The 19699-nt window shown below is 37.0% G+C and overlaps 1 protein-coding gene across 1 annotated transcript in view; it reads right to left on the bottom strand.

Moving 5' to 3' along the window:
- The window catches only part of Frem2 (FRAS1 related extracellular matrix 2), a 214113-nt gene that overhangs the window by 34049 nt on the left and 160365 nt on the right, over positions 1 to 19699 (bottom strand). Inside the window, exons 10-16 of the mRNA XM_004874055.3 lie at positions 16153 to 16317; positions 15532 to 15714; positions 11392 to 11522; positions 9590 to 9748; positions 7894 to 8197; positions 6024 to 6155; positions 5457 to 5788 (exon numbers count right to left, since the gene is read on the bottom strand). Of these exons, the coding sequence (XP_004874112.2) occupies positions 5457 to 5788; positions 6024 to 6155; positions 7894 to 8197; positions 9590 to 9748; positions 11392 to 11522; positions 15532 to 15714; positions 16153 to 16317 (1406 nt within the window). The remainder of the gene's footprint in view (positions 1 to 5456; positions 5789 to 6023; positions 6156 to 7893; positions 8198 to 9589; positions 9749 to 11391; positions 11523 to 15531; positions 15715 to 16152; positions 16318 to 19699) is intronic.

Raw genomic sequence — 19699 nt, 5'->3', positions numbered from 1 at the left:
GTTTTTGTCATGAATGGATGTTGAATTTTGTCAAATATATTCTCTGCATCTATTGAGATAATCATGTGATTTGTGTCTTTAACTCTGTTGATATGGTGTATTAAATTTACTGATTTGTGTATGTTGAACAATCCCTGCATCCCTGGGATAAATCCTACTTGATCATGATGTATAATCCTCTTGATGATTTGCTGCATTGTTTGCCAGTATCTTATTGAGCAGTTTTGCATTTATGTTCATTAGGGAGATTGGCCTGTATTTCTCTTTTTTAGTTGGGTCCTTCACTGGTTTTGGTATCAGGGTAATGCTTCCAGGAATGATTTAGAAAGTATTATTTCTCTTTCTATTTCATTAAAGAGTTTGAGGAGAATTGGCATTAGATAGTCTCTAAATTTCTGGTAGAATTCAGCAGTGAAATCATTAGGACTTGGACTTTCCTCTGTTGAAAAGTTTTTAATCACATTTTCAATTTCAATGGCTGACATTAGGTTATTTAGAATTTTAATATGTTCTTGTTGCAGCTTTGATAATTCATATATATCTAAGAATCTGTCCATTTATTCTGTGTTTTCCATCTTATTAGAGTAATAGTTCTCAAAGTTTTGATGATCTTTCGGATTTCTACAGGATCTGTTGTGATTCTTCATTCCTAATTGCATAAGTTGGAGCCTTTTCCTCCCTTTTCTTGATGTTTGGCTAAGGGTTTATCAATTTTTTCATAGAACCAATTCTTCGATTCATGGATTATTTATATTGTTTTCTTAGTCTCAATTGTGGTAACTTCTGCTCTGATCCTTATAGTTTCCTCCTGGTATGAGCTTGGACATGACTGGTTTTTCTTTTTCTAAAAGCTTGACGTTTAACTTTAGGTTATTTATTTAAGCTTGTTCTGTTTTCCTGATTCACTGCTATAAATTTCCCTCTTAGGACTGCTTTCATTGCAACCCATATGTTGTAATACATTGTGTCAGTATTACCATTTAATGGTAGATACTGTTTAATTTCTCATTTAATTTCATGTGTAACCCATTGGTTATTCAGAAGGGTGCTACTTAATTTCCATGTGTTTATGGAGTTTTTGGTGTTTCTTTTGCCATTGATTTCCAGTATCATTGCACTATGGTAAGATAATGTGCAAGGGAGATTTCAATTCCTTTGCATTTACCTAAGCATGTTCTATGATCTGTGATCTATCTTGGTGACTCCCATGTGCAGCTGAGAAGAATGTGTATATTCTAAAGTTTTGGGTTAGAACATTCTGCAGCCATCTACTAAGTCCATTTGTTCACAAATTTGGTTCAGTTCTGAAATTTCTTTGTTGATTGTTCTATTTGTTTATATATGATAGTGGGGTATTAAGGTCCCCCATTATAATTGTGATTATTAGATTTTTCATGTCCATTAATATTTGTTTTATATAATCGGGTGTACCAATATTTGGTGCATATATATTTATAGTGGTTATGTACTCTTCTTGAAGTATTTCTTTAACAAGTATGCAGTATCCTTCTTTGTCTCTTTGGATAAGTATTGGCTTGAAGTTCACATTGGCTGCAAATAAAATAGCTACCCCTGCTTTTTTCTGGATTCCTGTCCCATGGACCATTATTTTCAATCCTTTGACTTTCAGTCTATGAATTTCTTTTTGAGTTAAATTGTGTGTCTTGTATGCAGCATATTGTTGGATCTTGTTTCCTAATCCATTCTGCCGGTCTATTTCTTTTGATTGCTGAATTGAGACCATATACATTAATGGTTATAGCTGATATGCATTGGGTTATCCTTATCATACTGTTTTCCTGCTGTTAGTTCCCTGTCTGTCCTGTTTGTTTAATTGCTTGCCTGGCTTGGTGGCTTCCCTCTATTGGTGTTCTTGGAATTGTGATTTTCATTTTCTCTTTGTAAACTGCCCTTCAGAACACTTTGTAGGGCTGGTTTGTTGGTTATGAATTTCTTCAGTTGTTCTTTGCAATGGAAGTATTTTATTTCTCCATTGATTTTGAAAGATAGTTTGGTGGCATACATTAATCTCGGTTGGAGGTTGTTTTCTTTTAGGGCTCTAAATACTTCACTCCAGGCTCTCCTTGCCTTAAGTGTTTAGTTTGAGAAGTCTGCTGTGATTCTGATGGGCTTTCCTTTATTGGCTATCTGTTTCTTTTCACTAACAGCTTTTAATATTCTGTTCTTGAGCTGAATTTCTGGAATCTTGATTATTATGTGCCTTGGTGTGGATTTATTTTGATCATAGCTATTTACGTTCTATTTGCCTCACGTATTTGTATATCAAATTCTTTTTTCAAGTTTGGGAAGTTTGCTGCCATTATTTCTTTAAACAGCTTTTGGATGACGTTTGTATTGTTTCTGGCATTCTCACTGATGCTGATCAATCTTATATTATTTTTCTTTGCATCGTCCTGCAATTGTTGGATTGATTTTTCACGGTTTCTTGATATTTTTAAGAAATCTTTCTTTTCATGGTCAGTAGCCGCAGTCTTGTCTTCTAGATCTGAAATTGTATCTCATCTTGGTTCAAACGATTAGCAATACTTTCTATGGAGTTTTTAATCTCCTGGATATCTGTTTGAATCTATTTCATGGATTCCATTTTTTCCTATGTTGGGCATTCATGGTTTCAATCATTTTCCTAAGCTCCTCTATTTTTGTTTTTATCTGTGTTTACTCTAGCTTCATTGAACATGTCCTTCACTTTAATTGTCATTTCTTTTTTTACCTAAAAGATTATTTTCTGTATAGCCTCATTTATTTGCTTTTTTGTCTCTGTAGCAATCAATTCAGAAAGTACCAGCAGGTGGCTTCCAGTTTCCTCTATCTCATTGTCCTCTGGATTTATCCTTGGTGCGCTGGAGGTCTGAGGTTTCATTTTGCTTCTGCGTCTTGTCATTTTCTAGTTTCTTATTTTATTTTGTTTTCTGAGTTATTGTTTGCAGATTTCTTATGGTAGATAGCTTTGTCACTTATATTGAGGTTTCTCTAGAAAATGTCTATTTCTCAGAGATGTCTTCTCAGTATAAGTGCTTCTTGGTTTTTGTGTCTATCCCAAGATCCTACCTTCCCAATTTGTTAAGGATGCAAGGTTGCTATCTACCTAGCTCAGCACCCAGTCCTTTGGTACTGGACTATGCTGATGGTTGTGACCCCAGACAATCACAGTGTTGTCATATAAGGGAGAGCAACAGGTATGAAATCCTGGCTAAAGTAATACAGTTAGCAATAGCAATAACATCAAGCACAACCTAGCAACTAACAAACTGTGGCAATTGTTAGTTTGGTACCTTTAACCACACAAGCAAACTCTACCATTATAGAACAAAATCCAACATAAACCAGGCACTTGTATGCAATGCGTTTCCCCTTAGTAGAGCGATTATACCCTGTTGGGGGGAAATTTAAAAGGGTAAGGGAAAAAACGGAGAGATAAGTAAAAAAGAAATATAGTAGAAGCAAGCCTAGAGGGCACAGGATGAACACCTAAGCTTTTGGAGATTGGAGAAAAGAGAAGAAAAGGAGTGAAGGAGAAAGCAAAAGAATATTGAGGTGAACCAGAAAGACAAGAGATGTGAAAATATCATAAAATCAAGAGAGATAGTTGGGGAAAGAGAGGAAGAGGACAAAGAAAATAGAACAAAATTTAAGGTAAAAAAACTTAAACTTAAACAACACACACACACACACACACACACACACACACACACACTCGCACACAGAAAAACCAAAACAAACAAACAAAGAAAAAGTCAACCAGACAGATAGCAGAAAGCAAATCAAGCAAACAAAGAATAAGGAAATTGATAAAATTCCTCTGGTATTCACAGCTCTCTTAGTGTCCCCGACAGAGCCTGACAGAGCCTGAGATTGTGCTGTGTAACCCTTCCAAGACTGCAGTTAAGTGATGAGTATGGGGCTGATTTTGGTCTCCACCTGTGGGACCTGTAGCAGTTCTTCAGTGAGCAACTTTTGCTGGGGCGGCTTACACATCTCCGAAGCCATTTCCCCACTGTTTTCTTAGCTGCTTTGGCACCCTCCAGTGCAGCCCGCCCAAAGTTGCTTCCAGGTCGGTGCACAGTCCCCCTGGGACCCCACGGCTTCCTCAATTCCACTCTGCTGACATTTTCACTGGTCTGGGGGAGAGGCACCCTTGTCCTGAGGCTGGCTAAGGCTGCTTGCCTACTTGGGCTGCCTGTCGCAGGGCGGGGCTGGAGTGTCCCCTTCCTGTTGCAGGTGAAAGCCCTTGCCCTCTGTGCCTTTGATCACAGAGCAGGGCTGGAGCCTCTAGTCCTTAGTGGCTTGGGATAATCCGGGTAGTCCCAGTCCCAGCTTCTCAGAAGCATTTCTCTCAATCTGCTGTCCAGCTGCCTGCAGTTTACTGTGAGGGAGCTCTTCCCTCTTGCATGCTGGGGCATTGGCAATGAAGTGGCCATGGGGCTATTTGGAGTGCAAGCTCCCTGTGCTTTCTGAAATAAGATGAAGATCCCTGCCCGCTTTGCTCTGTGTGTGGGGACTCTGTTCCCCCTCACTCACCAGTTGTTGACTCTGGGAGAACTCTGGGGAAGTTGACATTTGGGAAGCAATGTCTCCTGTTCTCACTGCTGTCTCCAATTACATAAAATATTTCTGATCCAAGTCCTGTCTTTCACAGTGTACTGCAAAATTGTTTTCGCTGCCTACCCGCTATGGTGTGGTCTCCATCTGCATTGGTGAGCTATTTCTTCTGTAGTAATGGATCCTATTTTCTTCTTCTCCTCTGTCAGTTCCCTCCTGGTTGTGTGTGCCCTCTCAGGACACAGACTCTGAGCATTTTGTCTTGGAGAAGCTGTTGCTGGCACTCACTGCTCTACCATTTTGCCTCCCTCCATGACCAAAGTCTTGAAGATATGATATAATCTATATACCATTCACTACTTTAATACATAAACCTACTTTTATAACTTTTTGTTGTGTCCAAATAAGACAGAGCATTGCTTGTAGTTCAAATACTCATTCATTACCATTTCAAATTATACCCGATATACTTTGACAATACTTCACTGGGGTTATAATAGAGAATCAATCCTCATTTTAGGTGGTTTGGTACAATATCACTGGTACCTGAGCATGTAAACAACAAATAATAATGTATACTTTGGAGATAAATCAGTATTTGAATTTTTAGATGTCAGAGTAGGTTCAGCGTCTCAGGCAATGATTATGTGCTATCCTTTTGATAAAAGATAACGCTACCTGACCCATTATTTAAAATACACATATTTTGATACATTGTTCCAGTAATTGACATGGATCATTACCATAGATTATACCATTCATGCCAATTGTCTGGTCCTCTTGTGACTAATAATCTACATACCTAAGATTTGAGTTGAGATTTAATAAAAAACCTATTACAGAACAGACCCCTTGGTTTATCCAGTGACTGAAACTGAGAAGTTAAAAATTCATACCTGTCCATCCGTCCCAATGGTGCCCCCACAGTCAGCCAGGAGCTCTGACATGTCATAGTAGCTGACAAACTCCCACAGACAGGCCTCCAGGTTCAGGTTCCGGTAGAAGCGTAAGGTGCTGGAGCCTCTGAGAGGTGCACTGTACTGGTAAGGATACATTTCTCCAATGACCTCTGGATTTTTTGTAGCATCAGTCAAGAAGCCATGGTGGGTCTTCACTTCCGTATAATCCAGAAGGTTGGAGCACTTGTGGTTTCCCACCCTTGTGCCATCAGGGCTGAGGGTCAGCTCAAAGTTGGAGAGTTCCCTGGTGGAGATGACAGGAAGCATGCCTACGGGGAAGCACAATCACCAAGTTTGTCTTACTGAGTCTGGGCACATGTTAGACTTACTTAGTTTTTGTGAATGCTTACGTGGTCAGACTTTTCAAAAGTGGGTAGAAAGAAGGCAGAAAGAATTGAAATAAGTAGAGAGACATGGTGCTCAAGTTGTAAACTGAGCATGTATTAGACTTCGTAATTTAGGGTCCTAAACTTTTCTATGGACTTGCTTACCCCCGTCACTTACCATCTATGTGTGGCATGATGACAGTGAGCTTGATGAAGTTTGGGTATTCTGGGTCCCGTGGGCCTGTGTAGCGTAATTTAGCTGAGAATGGCTCGGCACCCACTACCCCGGGCACTCGGGGCTGACAGAGACCTCAAAGAAAATGGACACATTTAAGCAAAAGAAGGTAACAGGTGACACCAAAAGAATATTTAAAAATTGGTGCTACAATCATTCTAGTTCTATATACTTTATTTATTTATTTATTTATTTATTTTTGGTGCTGGGAATTGAATTCAGGACCTTGCGCTTGCAAGGCACGCTGCAGAACCACTAAGCTAAATCCCCAGCCCCTATATACTTTAAAATTCCTTGTGGACTAAGGCATGGTTTAGAAAGTGTATCATAAGGAAGCAGAAGACCATGGCAGGGGGTCATTGCAGTTCACATTCTAGAAGCCTCTTAGCATTTTAGAGATTTAAGAATGTTTGATGGATGTCATGGCACACTTCTGTAAGGAGGTTGTAAATTCAAGCCTTGTGCAATTAAAACATTTAGCAAGACCCTGTCTGAAAAATAAAAAGTGTAAGACAAAACAAAAAAAAGCCTGGAGGATATTGCTCATTATGAAGGCCCTGGGTTCAATTCCCAGTACTGAAAAAGAAAATTGGAAAAAAGACAGTTATTGTTTAATATGATTTAATATGTGCTGGTCATTTCAGGTCATTTCACAAAATCACTTTAATATATAATGTGAACGGATATAGTAAAAAATGATTGAAAAACAAAAGAAAAAAAGCATAGTTCAATGAAGTAATTTAATGTTAGAATAATATATTTGATTAGTTGTAAAATATAAATTACTTATTAATAAAAATGAACAATGTAGTTTTTTTCTCCAGTGCTGGAGATTGCATGCAGGGCCTTGGTTCATGCCAGGTAAGTACTATAGCACATCTCAAGCCCTGAGCTACATCTCAGGTCCTAAATGTACTTCTGAATGCTGTTTGCAAAGAGGAATGCTAGAAATAAAAACATATACATATAATCTTTTTAAAGGCCCAATTGTTTGAGCTGTGGATGTGCTCAGTGGTAGAGTACTTGCCTGGGATTCTTGAGTCCACATTTCTAGGTTCAAGATGCAGAACCCCACCCTCACCCCATTCTTGTACAAGTGAAGAATTAGTTGATAAAGTAGATTTCCTGTCTTCCCATTGTGTGTCTAGCCATATCCTACTTCCCACCCCCAGTGCATCCTTGGCTGTAGCCTCCCTTGCAGTTACAAGGTAAGAGCAGTGCACACACCACTCCCCCTGAACTGTCCTTCCCCTCCTGCTCCCACAAACTCCTGCTTGTCTGACAACCAGTTGTGCTCCTTGCATGTTCATACCAGACCCTTGCCTTCCACCCTTTCTCTACCGATTCTTCCTCCTCTTCCTCTCATAAGCTCCCCATGTCTCTGTCATTCTCAATACATTCTGAGTTCTTCCATGCTTCCAATAGTCACTGGTCATGTTTTCCAAATTCAACCTAAGCATCACTCAGTGATGAGCTTTCCTGATACACCCAGGGCAGAACTAATTGTTCCCTTGTCATCTTTCAGTGTCTTATCCAGACTCAAGTGTGTGTCTGTCATCACCTTTCCTAAGGACTCCTTGGTGATGGAGTTCTGGCCTTATTTTTCATGTTGCTGGTATAAGGTGCTGAGCCTGGCATACTGTAGGTGCTAACAAAATGTAGAATGAATAACTGTTTTCTAATGAATATATCTGTAAAAATAGTTTACTTTTCAGTATATTATGGGGCACATGGTATATTTAAAAGAATAACCAGAAGTTAGACATCTGTCATATTCCTCGGTATCTCGGTGAGCCTCAAGCAATGCCTTTACCTTCCTCTCTGCCAATGGTTACGATAGAGCTCATCAGCTCCAGGCCTTCGTTGCCATTGGTGTTTACAGCACGGGCTGCGCACTGCACCCGGGAGCCAGGCTGAAAGTATATGGAGTCTAAGGTGATCATCTTGGACGATGTAAAAAATGTGTCAAAGTCCACCTCTCTCATGGGGCTGGTGACGCCATCAGGTCCTGTGGGAGCACTAATTAGCCATCGGTAGCGGGTCAAAGTGTCATTGATGTTCTCACTTGCACAAATGGAGCCTGTTTTGTCATAGTCTGAATATTTGGGGTTGCATGCCTATGAAAAACAAATAACTATGTTAGGAATGCTGTACAGAACAATGTGGAGATAGGTCCCCTCATGTTCTCTCTTAGTATTTTCATGAAACTTCCAAAATTTCAAATCGCATCCATGACAGCTTTTATGAACTCAAAGCTTTAATTTCAAACTTGAAATATGCAATATGCAAAATTATCTTTTTTTTTGTACCGGGGATCAAACTTGGGTCCTCGTGCTTGCAAGGCAGGCTTCGAAACAACTGAGCTAAATCCCTGGCCCCTATATATGCAAAATTGTTGACCACAGCATTGTGTCTTGAACCCCCAGAGTTGTTGAATTATCTCTATTCTTCTTTCCCTCATTTCTCTCTTCTCCCCTCCTCCATTCCTAGTGAGGGCATTGCAGTCCACCTTTCCCTTGGGGCTGGTCACACTGCCAGGGCCAGTAGGAGAGTTAGTCATCAGTAGCTGGTTTCCTCCATTCTTTCCATGTCCAGTGGGTAAGTGAATTTGATTGTCCTTCTTTTGCAATATTGCTTTAGTTGGTGTCTTCCTATCCATTCTCATAACAACCCCCCTGACTGATTCATGTCCCTTTTTTCCCAGCCAAGTGACATATAACTGCCCCAGTAACCCTTCAACATAACCCTGTAATCACGCTGTCCTTCTGGGTAAGAGCTCCTTGCTATCCAACAAATAAAGCTCAAGATCCTTCATACAGTGTTTAGAGATTTACATAATTTGGCACCAAATTATTATTTATGCCTGGTTAATTCACTAAGTATTTATTGCCTACTATTATAGGTAGGTCATTACTCTAGGGCTATTATGATATAGAATAAGTCATAGCTTTTGCTCATTAGAGCTTATAATTTAGAATAAGAGAAGACAATTATAAAAATAATGATAACACGCTGTTTCTTCTGCTCTTCATTCTTTGACTGCTGCTTATGTTGTGATGACTTGTTTTTGGAATGATCTTCCCTTAATTCTTAAACTATCAAAATTTTACCTGATTCTTCTAAGAATTCCCTCCTACATGGTGTCTCAGCTCTAGTTCTTAATTTGTAACATTCTTACAATAATGATCACATCTTGCTTTTTGTTTTTCAGCTACAAAGTCCTATGTTTTTCTATTGCTTATTTTGAAATTTTTAGAGTGCGCAGTTCATGGCTTATTTATTTTTCAGACATCAACATACACATCAGTTAACAAATCTTTGTTAGGCAAAGGAAGAAAAGTGCGAGCTCATTTAATTAATGTTATCTTTTCTTTTTAAACTTTAAACCTTAGACCTTGTAGAATTTTCCATTTATTTCTTTATGACAATATTTCTTGATGATTAAAGTTTACAGTTATTTTAAATCATTACTTTACAATTTCTCTCAATCTTTCTAATTTCCTACTTACTGTGATGCAGATGACAGGATAGCCAGACACAGGTCCAGCAACCTCCTTGTCTTTGGAAGTGTCATCATACAGTAGCAAGGACATAATTTGAGGAACAGAAGGAAAAGTGACATCTGCCATGCTGTTTATTTCTTCTATATACACAATGGCTTTGGCCATCTAAAAGAAAAAGATACTAATTAGTTAAATGTTAGAGTTTTGGTGTTTCTTTTGTACAGGACAATATCCATGATGCCCATGTAATATCTGTGATAAAAATTGTCACAATCAGAGTCCTTGCAGAGTCACAGGTCTTGTGTGGTTTGTTGCATGTGATGCTGGCACCTTGCTCATATCTCGTGGCTCCAGGGGAGAGCACCTGAGCCTGGGGCAGCTAATTCAAAGGTTGACCAGTGGTCCACAAGGTACTTGGGTTCTACTTTTTTTCTCCAATTGTGATGATAGTAGATAAATCTGTGTTCGTGGTGTGATGTACAAATTACATGAAAAAGTCAATTAGCTCATAGGGAGAAGAGGATGGAAGGGCAATCGGTGGGGCGAGGTGGCAAAAACACCTTGCTAACAATTTGCTGTGGCTCCTAAATAATCTTCAGACACCTGATAACTTCTATCACAGTTTGCAAACCTACCTTTACATGCACAGATGCTTTGTGACTTGCAATGGAGAGACACCCCATGCATCCACCTAACCTAGTGAACACTCAGCTGTACAGGAGACTCAGGGTATCAGCTGTCTCCCTCACAGACATTGGAAAGGACAGAAGTCAAAATGCAAAGTATGTTTTTCATTGAGTGCATATCATTTTTACACCTTTGCAAAGTTGAAAATTCTAAGTTGAATCACCCTAAATCAGGAATTATGTATACATTCTTTAAAAAAAGCTTTTATCACTAGAAGTGAGTTTAATGAATTTATTCCTTTCATCCACAAATTTCATATATTACTCCATGAAAATAATGATAAAAGATTAATTTTGATGTGATCGAAACTGAAACATTTTTTAAATAAAGATTTTGGCCTATTCTTCTGAATTATAAATATGACTTGAGAAAAAGTTGGGGCCGTCAGCAGAAATAGCACCAAGTAATTAAAATGACAAAAATAATTAAGAAAAAAATTTCCCTAATTTGACCTCATTCTAATAATGAAACAAATAATAAAAATGATAGTAAATTTACATAGGTATTTATATTAAATTGATGTATTCCTAAGATGAATTTAAAAATTAATTTAAAAAAATATTTTCAGTATAAAGGCCAAAATTCTATGGAAATTATGTGTATCATGAGGAAAAACTGGTTGCTGATCCAATACAAATTAATTGAGCATAGAAAACAAGTTTTAGGACTACAACGTTTTGGGTATAAGTCTTTGGACATCAAAGTTTAATCAAACTAGGGGGAATAGGTGAGAATTTTGAAAGTTGGTAAATGATTTTGTGGGTGAAAAAGCACGTTTTAATGAGTTGTGGTGCTGAATTGACATGTCTTCTGTGTGCAAAGCAGATGCTAACGGGAGTTCAATCCTCAATTCAGTCACTACTGACTGACAGCAAGGCAAGGGGCTGACAGGGGCTCAGTGACAAAAGGCTTGGAGTGGCTATAAACACAACTTGTCACAGAAAGAGAAGAATTTCTCGGTTATGATTAGAGGAAAATTTATTTCAGTGGTGACGAGGGATTATGCACACCCTTTTGTATAAAGCTTGTCTGAAATCTCAAGGCTCTATTGTACCATATGTGGTTTCTTACATGCATTTGCATAGTAAAATACTAACTCATAAACACATTGCAACCCTCACCTGTGTCTCTGCTATCATATTTTCATCAGGTTTGAGGTGAACTGTGAAGGCCTCTCGCATCTCTCTTAGTCCATCGAAGATTACTTCAATTTCAACAATGTGCTGGGTTTCTCCTTCCTTAAACTCAATTTCTACAAATGCAAAAGTCACAAATTTAAATGTTTTGCATATGAATACAAGAAGTTGAGGCAAGCTTTTTCTCTACATTGAAAAATGCATATTACTTTGTGCCCGGTATGTTTTTGTGTGTAAATGCATGTGTGTGCAAAAGGGAAGCAGAAGTTTGACAGACATCACTAGCTCTTACTATCCACGCTGGACCATAATCTTTTCTTTTCTTTTCTTTTTTGTTTTCTATTCTATCTAAAGGAAAATTCTAAACAAAAGTTACTAAGTTGATTTGTTGCCTCACTGTTTAAAAAACTGCTGAGTTATAGAACAATCAATAGTTCTCATACTGAGGACAATCAAATTCACCTCTTGTTCCCCAGAATTTCTAAATCAATGGGACCCACGTCATATGAATGGGACTGGAAATATAATTGTGAATGTATTTATGTTTATGTGTAGAAAAGTTGGATATAAAATTGAGTTTTTAAATGCAATATCAAATTATACTTCAAAACATTTCTCTCTGTTGTTGTTCTTGGAAATTTAGAAAAGTTATTATAAATAAGTATTAGTGGTTACCCTCCTTACCTAGTTCCTTCTCACTACAAGATTTGCTTCATTGTCATAAAAATTGAATTCATTTATCAGAATTATTTCTTAAACATTCAAAATGTTTAAATTGTTTCAAAATGTTAAATTCAAAAATGTTAAAATTTCAAAATGTTAAAAATCACTGGATTCGACTGAAATTATGAACAAGCAGTTGCCCATACTACTAAACTTAAATAAACTTTGTTGATTTTACTGTATCTTTTGAGAATCAGGATCAAAAGAAAACACACACACAAATAAGATATAGTCATTCCAAACAGAGGAGACAATAAATGTTGCTTTCTAATGTAACTATGGTTCAAAATCAATTATAAAGTCTTTGAGTTTAGCAGGAAAGAAATGCATTCCTACCATATCTTTTTGTACTTCAATTTTTAAATTATCAATTACAAAGAAAACTTTTTTCTTTAAAGTTGAGCTAGTAAGCCAGACATCTTTAAAACTAATTCTGTCTAGATAAAGCATTTTTTCCCCATGAGCCATAGTGTGCTCTTTGTGTTTGTCAGCCCTAGACTTCTCCAGCCCTGAGAGAACTCATGGTTTAGCTAATTATTTTTCACTTAACTTGCTTTTTTAAAAAATTATGTTTTATAATTTTATTAACAATTATTTAAATCATTTCATAATTTAAAATTATGTTTTAGAATTTTTAGAATTATGCTTTACAATTTTACTTTTTATTATGTCTATTTGAGGTATGCAATGTGACATTACAGATAATTTGGTTTGGTCTATGTGATGTGAAATAAAAAATTCATTTCTATCACTTAAAAATCTGGGGATTTCACTGGAAAATAAGATGTTTGAGTTCTTTTGTGCCTTCCTGCATGATAATAGGAGGTTATGATAGCACACGCTTTTCTCATCAAAGAATAAATTTTCTGGATCAATAACATTCCAATCACTCCATTTTCCCTTTGCGTTTCCCTCTCTTCACTCATTTTCTTCCTTCTTTCTTTCTTTCTTTTTTTTTTTTTTTTGGTACCGGGGATCGAACTCAGGTCCTTGCGCTTACGCAGCAGGCAATGAAACCACTGAGCTAAATCCCTGGCCCTCTTCACTCATTTTCGTTGGTTGTCTTTAGCAAGTATTAAAGTTTTATAACCCTTTGAATTATACAAACCAACTTTTAAAGAGTCAAAAATGATTTCAGCATTTAAATCATTTCTATCTGATTATATACTTGGTAGATGATAATCAAGTTTTTAAATCATATTTGTCTTAATCTGTCACTTTACTTTTCAACACAATTATTTTCAACTTTTATACTCAATTTTTATTACTTATTTGCAAAGGAATGACCTCAATTTAGACTATAAAAGGAAAAACTAGAGCATGTTTTACCAAAAAAAATTGTAAGTTTTTATTTAAACATAATATTGACACCAATATTATGTTTAAAAGACACTCAGTGATTTAAGATTATTTAACTTTTCTTTACCCCTAGTACTGGGGATGGAGTGCAGGGGCACTCAGCCAGTGCACTACACCCTCAATCCTTTTTGTTTTTATTTTGAGACAAGAGCTCTCTAAATCACTCAGATTGGCTTCAAGCTTGCAATTCCCTACCTCAGCTTCTCCAACCACTGGGATTACTGGCATGTCACCATGCCTGGGAGCATTATTTCACTTTTATCTGACTTCTTTTGTCAGTTCACTACATAGCAGTGATTTTGTTTATGTTTTAGCAAACAGAATCATTTTATTTCTAAGAAAAACAATTTTTGCTAAGGGTCCTACTACCAATATTTAGCAGGGTTTTTCTTCATGTAAAATCTGTTCATGTTAAAAAGGACAGATTTTAGACTTTATATTTTAGCAGCTAATCCATTTTGCTTTTTCTTCTTTTGGATTACATGTGATTTATTTTCTCAGAATAATCTGAGGGTAAGTTTGAAGCTATAGTGTTTTATCATTTTTTTACCATATAGGTAAAGAAAATAAACTTTTCTTTGTAGAAGATGTTATTATTTTCTATTTCCTAACTTCATTACTGATTCAGGAACATCTACCAGTTACTTTTTAAATTTCGCTGGTGAGTTAGAACATCAAGATGAATGCCTGCAGTATTATGGTTGTCAAGAAGTAATGATCACTGGAAATGAGAGGTAGATAAGCAGAAGTTCAAATAATTCATAAACTTGTTTTTTGATATAAGTTTATGTTTATTCTGTCAGTAAATAATTGCAAGAAAGAGTAAAGGAGGGAGGGTAGAAGGAGGGAGGAGAGAGACAGAGGGAGGGAGAGACAGAGATAGACAGAGAGAGAGAGAGAGAGAGAGAGAGAGAGAGAGAGAGAGAGAGAGAATTTATTTGTGCCAATTACTCATAAAAGTAGACAATGCAATGATCCCAAAATGTGGACCAGAGAGATGAAAGTCAACCTTAAGAGGCTCCTACATATGTCTCAGAGAACTCATGGTCTCTGTGCTTGGGATTTCACCAATTATTTTTTCCAGTACTGAGGATTGAACTGGGACATTCACAGTGAGATATATTTCCAGTCCTTTTTATTATTTTTTGTTTGTTTGTTTTACTTTGAGACAGGGTTTCTAAGTTGCCCATACTGGGGTCTAACTTGCAATTCTTTTGTCCAGAAGTGCTTGTATTATAGGTGTGGGCCACCACAGCTGGCTTTACCACATTTTTACTGCCCTTGATTGGCATAAATTTTTATAGCTTTGGGGGGTGGCAGGAGAGGAAGGGAAGGAGAAATAAAAAAATTATGTATATGTACCAACTCCCCATGATAAATGTAATCATTATGTACTGCAAATATGTACTAATAAAAAAAGTCAGCTGAGCCTTCCCAGTATTTGAGGTTGAGAGGTAAACTTGAAACTAAGTCTCATTTATAAATTTAAAATAGAACTATATAGATCATTACACTACACACTGTTTTATTTGAATCGCATAGCATCCTTTATTAAAGAACATTAAAGATCTGAGAGTTATATGACTTTCTACTCTCCTATCCTCACAAAATAAAAGCTTTCCCATCTTAAAAGCAAGGAAACAAACAAATGAAAAAGGTTTAGATTATAGGTTTGCTCTAAACTGAAATAGATTATCATCACAGTTATCATGCACATTTTAAATGTAACAGAAATTTTCAGGAAAATTATTATGTAATGTCCAATCAAGAGATGAAAATAAAACCAGCTGAAAGTTTAAAGTACACTCCAGACAGAAAGTCTTCTAACATATCTACTCAAAATTTCCCTAAGCCCTAACACATGTGAATCACAAAGGAAGCTCTGGGAGTCAAAAAGGAAAATTCTAGAAATAAATTGTTGTCTTTCTATTTAAGGAAACATGTCTATTTATATTCAAGCAGATGTTTCTCTTTGTCTTAAGGGTACAGCCCCAGGACACAGTGTTGGCATGATCCACTTGGTGACAGCCCCTGACCACCTACCTTCTGACACAGGGTGATAATCTTCCCCAGAGATGGCTGAGCCGTCTTTTGTGTGGACTCTCACGATGGAAACTTGAGAAGTGTCTCCTTGGCGCATCACTGGAATTTTTACAACCACAGACTGTCCTGGCTCTTTGGGTTCTGTGATGGTAAATTTGGTTTCTCCAAATTTGATCACAGTCTCTGAAATTGTGGAAAAAACACAGACAAATTAATCCTTAACAAAGAAAACAGTTTTTCTTCCATTTTAATCCTTCCTTTCATGTAGGAGGATACACTTCTGGCTTCTCTATTTCCTCAGTGTTAGTAATGAGAAGGAGAGGAAGGAGAAGGAGACATGTGTTGCCCAGTTGGTTTTTGTTTGTGTGCATGTGTATTGTGCTGGGAATAGAATCCAGGGCCTTATGCATGCTGGGTGAGTGCTTACCAGTAGCCTACATTCCCAGACCCCAACTTTATCAGTTTTAATAGTTTAGTTTGTTCCCCACATGTCTTAGTTATCTTTTCAATTGCTCTCGAACCCTTTTCAGAAAGAGGTTGTTAATTTCTGAGCCACCTAAAACCTTAACGGATAGATTTCTGTTCCCAATTCACAGGTGAGCATAAGCAATGGCTTCTTACTGTCAGCATCATCTTGGATCCTTATCAGAGTTTCATTTTGTTCACCAACTGCAGCCCCAAAAGGGGAGTTGCTTTGTGGGGTGCCAAGTACCAGGCGGAGTTCCTCTACTTCCTCATAGAGTGTATCATCCATCAGCTCAAGGATACATGGCTTTTCAGTCTCACCTGGAGCAAATAATAATGCCAGCAGGTCAATCATATCCCATACACCAAGAAGAATACAGCAACAACTAGGACAAAGGCATCACAAGAGCAATGATGTTGCTTTTCTCCTGCTGTATCAGTGCAAAGAACAGTGTTTGGCATGTAATTAGCCTTCAATAAATATTTACTGAATAATTAAATAAATGTTTAAACACAGGCAAGAATAGGCCCTTGTTTGCATAAAGAACTTCTCTAATTTCTGTTCTGAAGTTTTATCATTCATCTGAAAAGCAAGCAAAAGAGAAAATGGCCAATTTTCTTTATGAATTCTTAGCATTATGATCAGGAAGCAAATCTAGTAGATTTGTACTGGTTGGTCATTATTAATTTGACTGTATAATTAGTTTCTGGTATTATTAACTTTTGACTTATTGAATAAATCACTGAGCCAAGAACAATTATGTCCCTGGCTCCAACAAGTAGGACCAATATTATATCCTGAACATTCCCATATCTTAATAATTTTTAAAAACTTTTTTAATGACCATAAGATACCATCAGATGGATGATCACATTAATAATTCTTCAATTGTTGACCATTTGTTTCCAATCTTCTATTGCTGTGAATAATTTTGTGATAAATATCTGCATAGGGAAATCTTCCTGTACACTTTTATTTTTTAATGAATATATTCCAAGGGAAAAAGGATTGTGCAGTGGTAAATGAAAACAACTCAATCTCTCTGAGATTTGGTATCCAGACTGTGGAAAACAATAACTTGGAGAAGCATCAAAGAGACACTATTTTGTTCCCTGGGAGCCACAAAGGATCTTACCAAAAAAGTATTAAAAGGTACAGAAGAAACAGAACACAATGTTGAAAAGTGAACTGGACTTCCTCTGAAATGAGAAACTTCTCATGGCATGATGCTGCAATGTAGTGGACCAAGCTGGCACCAGTGTGTCCTTCTACAGGCAACAGCTGGTGAGTGACTCTAACACAAGTGTCCGCCATTCCCCTGGAGAGAGTGCTTGCTGGGAAGCCACTCTGGGGAAGGGCTGACTGTTTGAACCTGGTACCCAAAGGCTCTATTCAGTGGCTCCCAGTGTTATGTTCCCAAAATAACTAGGTGAAGGACATCCTCCAGAGACAACTGGCTATCAGATAACAGGCTGGAAAAAGACCCCATGATGGGTTTGCGGTAAAAGATACAGACCCAGCTCTTAGGGCCAGAGGCCAGGCTCATGCTGAGTTGCACGAGATTTAAAAACTATGGCACTCTCTGTTGTGCCTGCATCCAGTATAGATCTGGGGTCTGACTGCCCTCTTTATCTACCAGCATGAGCAGGGAGAGGGATATGTCTTGACTTGGATATTGCCCCAAAATTGTAGATTCTGGAAGAAAGCCACACATCCAAAATAAGAGAGGAATTTATATTTTTGCCTTTTTCTTTCTTCCTCCTTTCCTTGTTTGTTTTATGAGTGTATTATTTTTCCTTCTCTCCGTTTTTCTTTACTAGTTCATAAAGGGTAAGGGAATTCGCCCTTATCCATTTTCCTTGCTTCTTTTTTATCCTACCTCATTTTCTTACTTGGTTTTTTGCTTTCTTCATTTTTATCTATCTTCTTTTTAATTTCTCTTCCTTTAACTTTTTCTCTCATATTTCTATTCATGATATTCTCCTTTTCATCACCTATTTCTCATTATTTTTTTCTGTTATCCCTACTTAATTAGATAATCATCCCTCTACTCCATTAGGGTCCTTTGCTTCATCCTTTTTCCTTCTCATATCTTATAGTTTAATGTTTCACATTTTTCTTCTTTCATTCCCCTGTCTCCCATCCACCATATCTTTAGTAGTATAACCATAAGCATTATTAGTCTTTAGATAGTTGACTCTATGAAATTCTTGTTGAATACTTCCCCAAAGCCAATCTAGGGGGCATTGAGGGGAGAATAGCACAAGCCACACACCCAAATTATTAAAAAAGATAATGTAGGATGTTAGATCAAAGAGGTACTCAGTGAGATGACTAAAATGTAGAAAATATAACTAAACAGGTAATGAATGTAATAACAAAAATGATTCAGGACCTTTCAGAAGATACTAATAAAAAACTAGATGAGCTAAACAAAATGATACAAAACATGAATGACCAGTGTAGCAAAGAACTGGAGCCCATTAAAAGGTTTCAGTTAGAGATACAGGAGATTAAAAATTATATTGAAAGTACAGGCAGCAGAAATGACCAATGTGAGGACAGAATTTCAAAGCTAGAAGTCGATGATGCTTTCAAAGACCAATTATTCAAAGACACCTTGAAGACCACAAGAGAACATGAAAAAATGGGTCCAGCAGCTCCTAGATGAAGCTAAGGAGACTAATCTGAGTAATAGGAACAACTGAAAACCAGAAGACATGACAAATGGCATAAGGAACCTGTTCCCAGAAACAATGGTGGAAAATTTCTCAAATATAGAGCAAGAAATAAACAGGTAGACAGGTGAAGCATATAGAACCCCAAATCACAACCAAAAGAGAACTTTTCTATGCCATATAATTCTCAAAGTAACAGAAGTCCATCACAGGGATAAAATATTAAAAGCTCTTAGAGGAAAAGTGATGAGTCAAATACAAAGATAAGCCCATTAGAATTAAAGAATATGTTTAGCACAAACCTTAAAGACCAGGAAGGCTTGGAGTGAAGTATTTTAAGCCCTAAAATGTAACAATTTCCAACCCTGACTTACAAACCTGGCAAAACTTTCCTTCAAACTAACAGAGAATTAAGGTATTTCCATGACCATCAAACCAGCTTTATAAAAAATTCCCAAGGATATCCTAGAAAGAGACAATGAAGCCAACAATGCTAATATCTAAAAGAATGAATATACATGGCAGGATGAGTAGCTAAAAAAAATAGGAAAAAAAATATAAGGAAATCATCAGGAGGAAAACAATGCAATGACAGGAATAAATCAATATTTTTCAGCAATAATTCTCAACGTGAATGATCTCAACTCCCCATTCAAAAGACATATACTTGTAGAATGCATCAAGAAACAAAATCCAATGATGTGTAATATATAAGAAACATATTTAATTCCAAAAGGAATTCACAGATTGAAAACTGGGGACGGAAAACAATATTCCATGCAGTAGGAACATGGAGAAAAGCAGAAATAGCTATCCCAATTTTAGAAAAAGTGGATTTCAAGCCAAAACTGATCAGAAGAGGCCAAAAAGGTCACTGCATATTGTACTGGAACAATTCAACAAGTAGATATAACAATTATAAACATTTGTGTTCCAAACAGTCCTGCACTCAACTTCATAAAGCAAACACTACTGGACATGAAAAATCAGATAAATGTCAGTACGGTTGTAATGGGGATCCTCA

Source organism: Heterocephalus glaber, unplaced genomic scaffold (assembly GCF_053883595.1).
Source record: "Heterocephalus glaber isolate CG9 unplaced genomic scaffold, H.glaber_assembly_v1.0 deba00001720, whole genome shotgun sequence".
Taxonomy (NCBI): domain Eukaryota; kingdom Metazoa; phylum Chordata; class Mammalia; order Rodentia; family Bathyergidae; genus Heterocephalus; species Heterocephalus glaber.
Note: the sequence above shows the minus strand (reverse complement) of the source record. Positions and strands in the feature narration are given on the sequence as shown.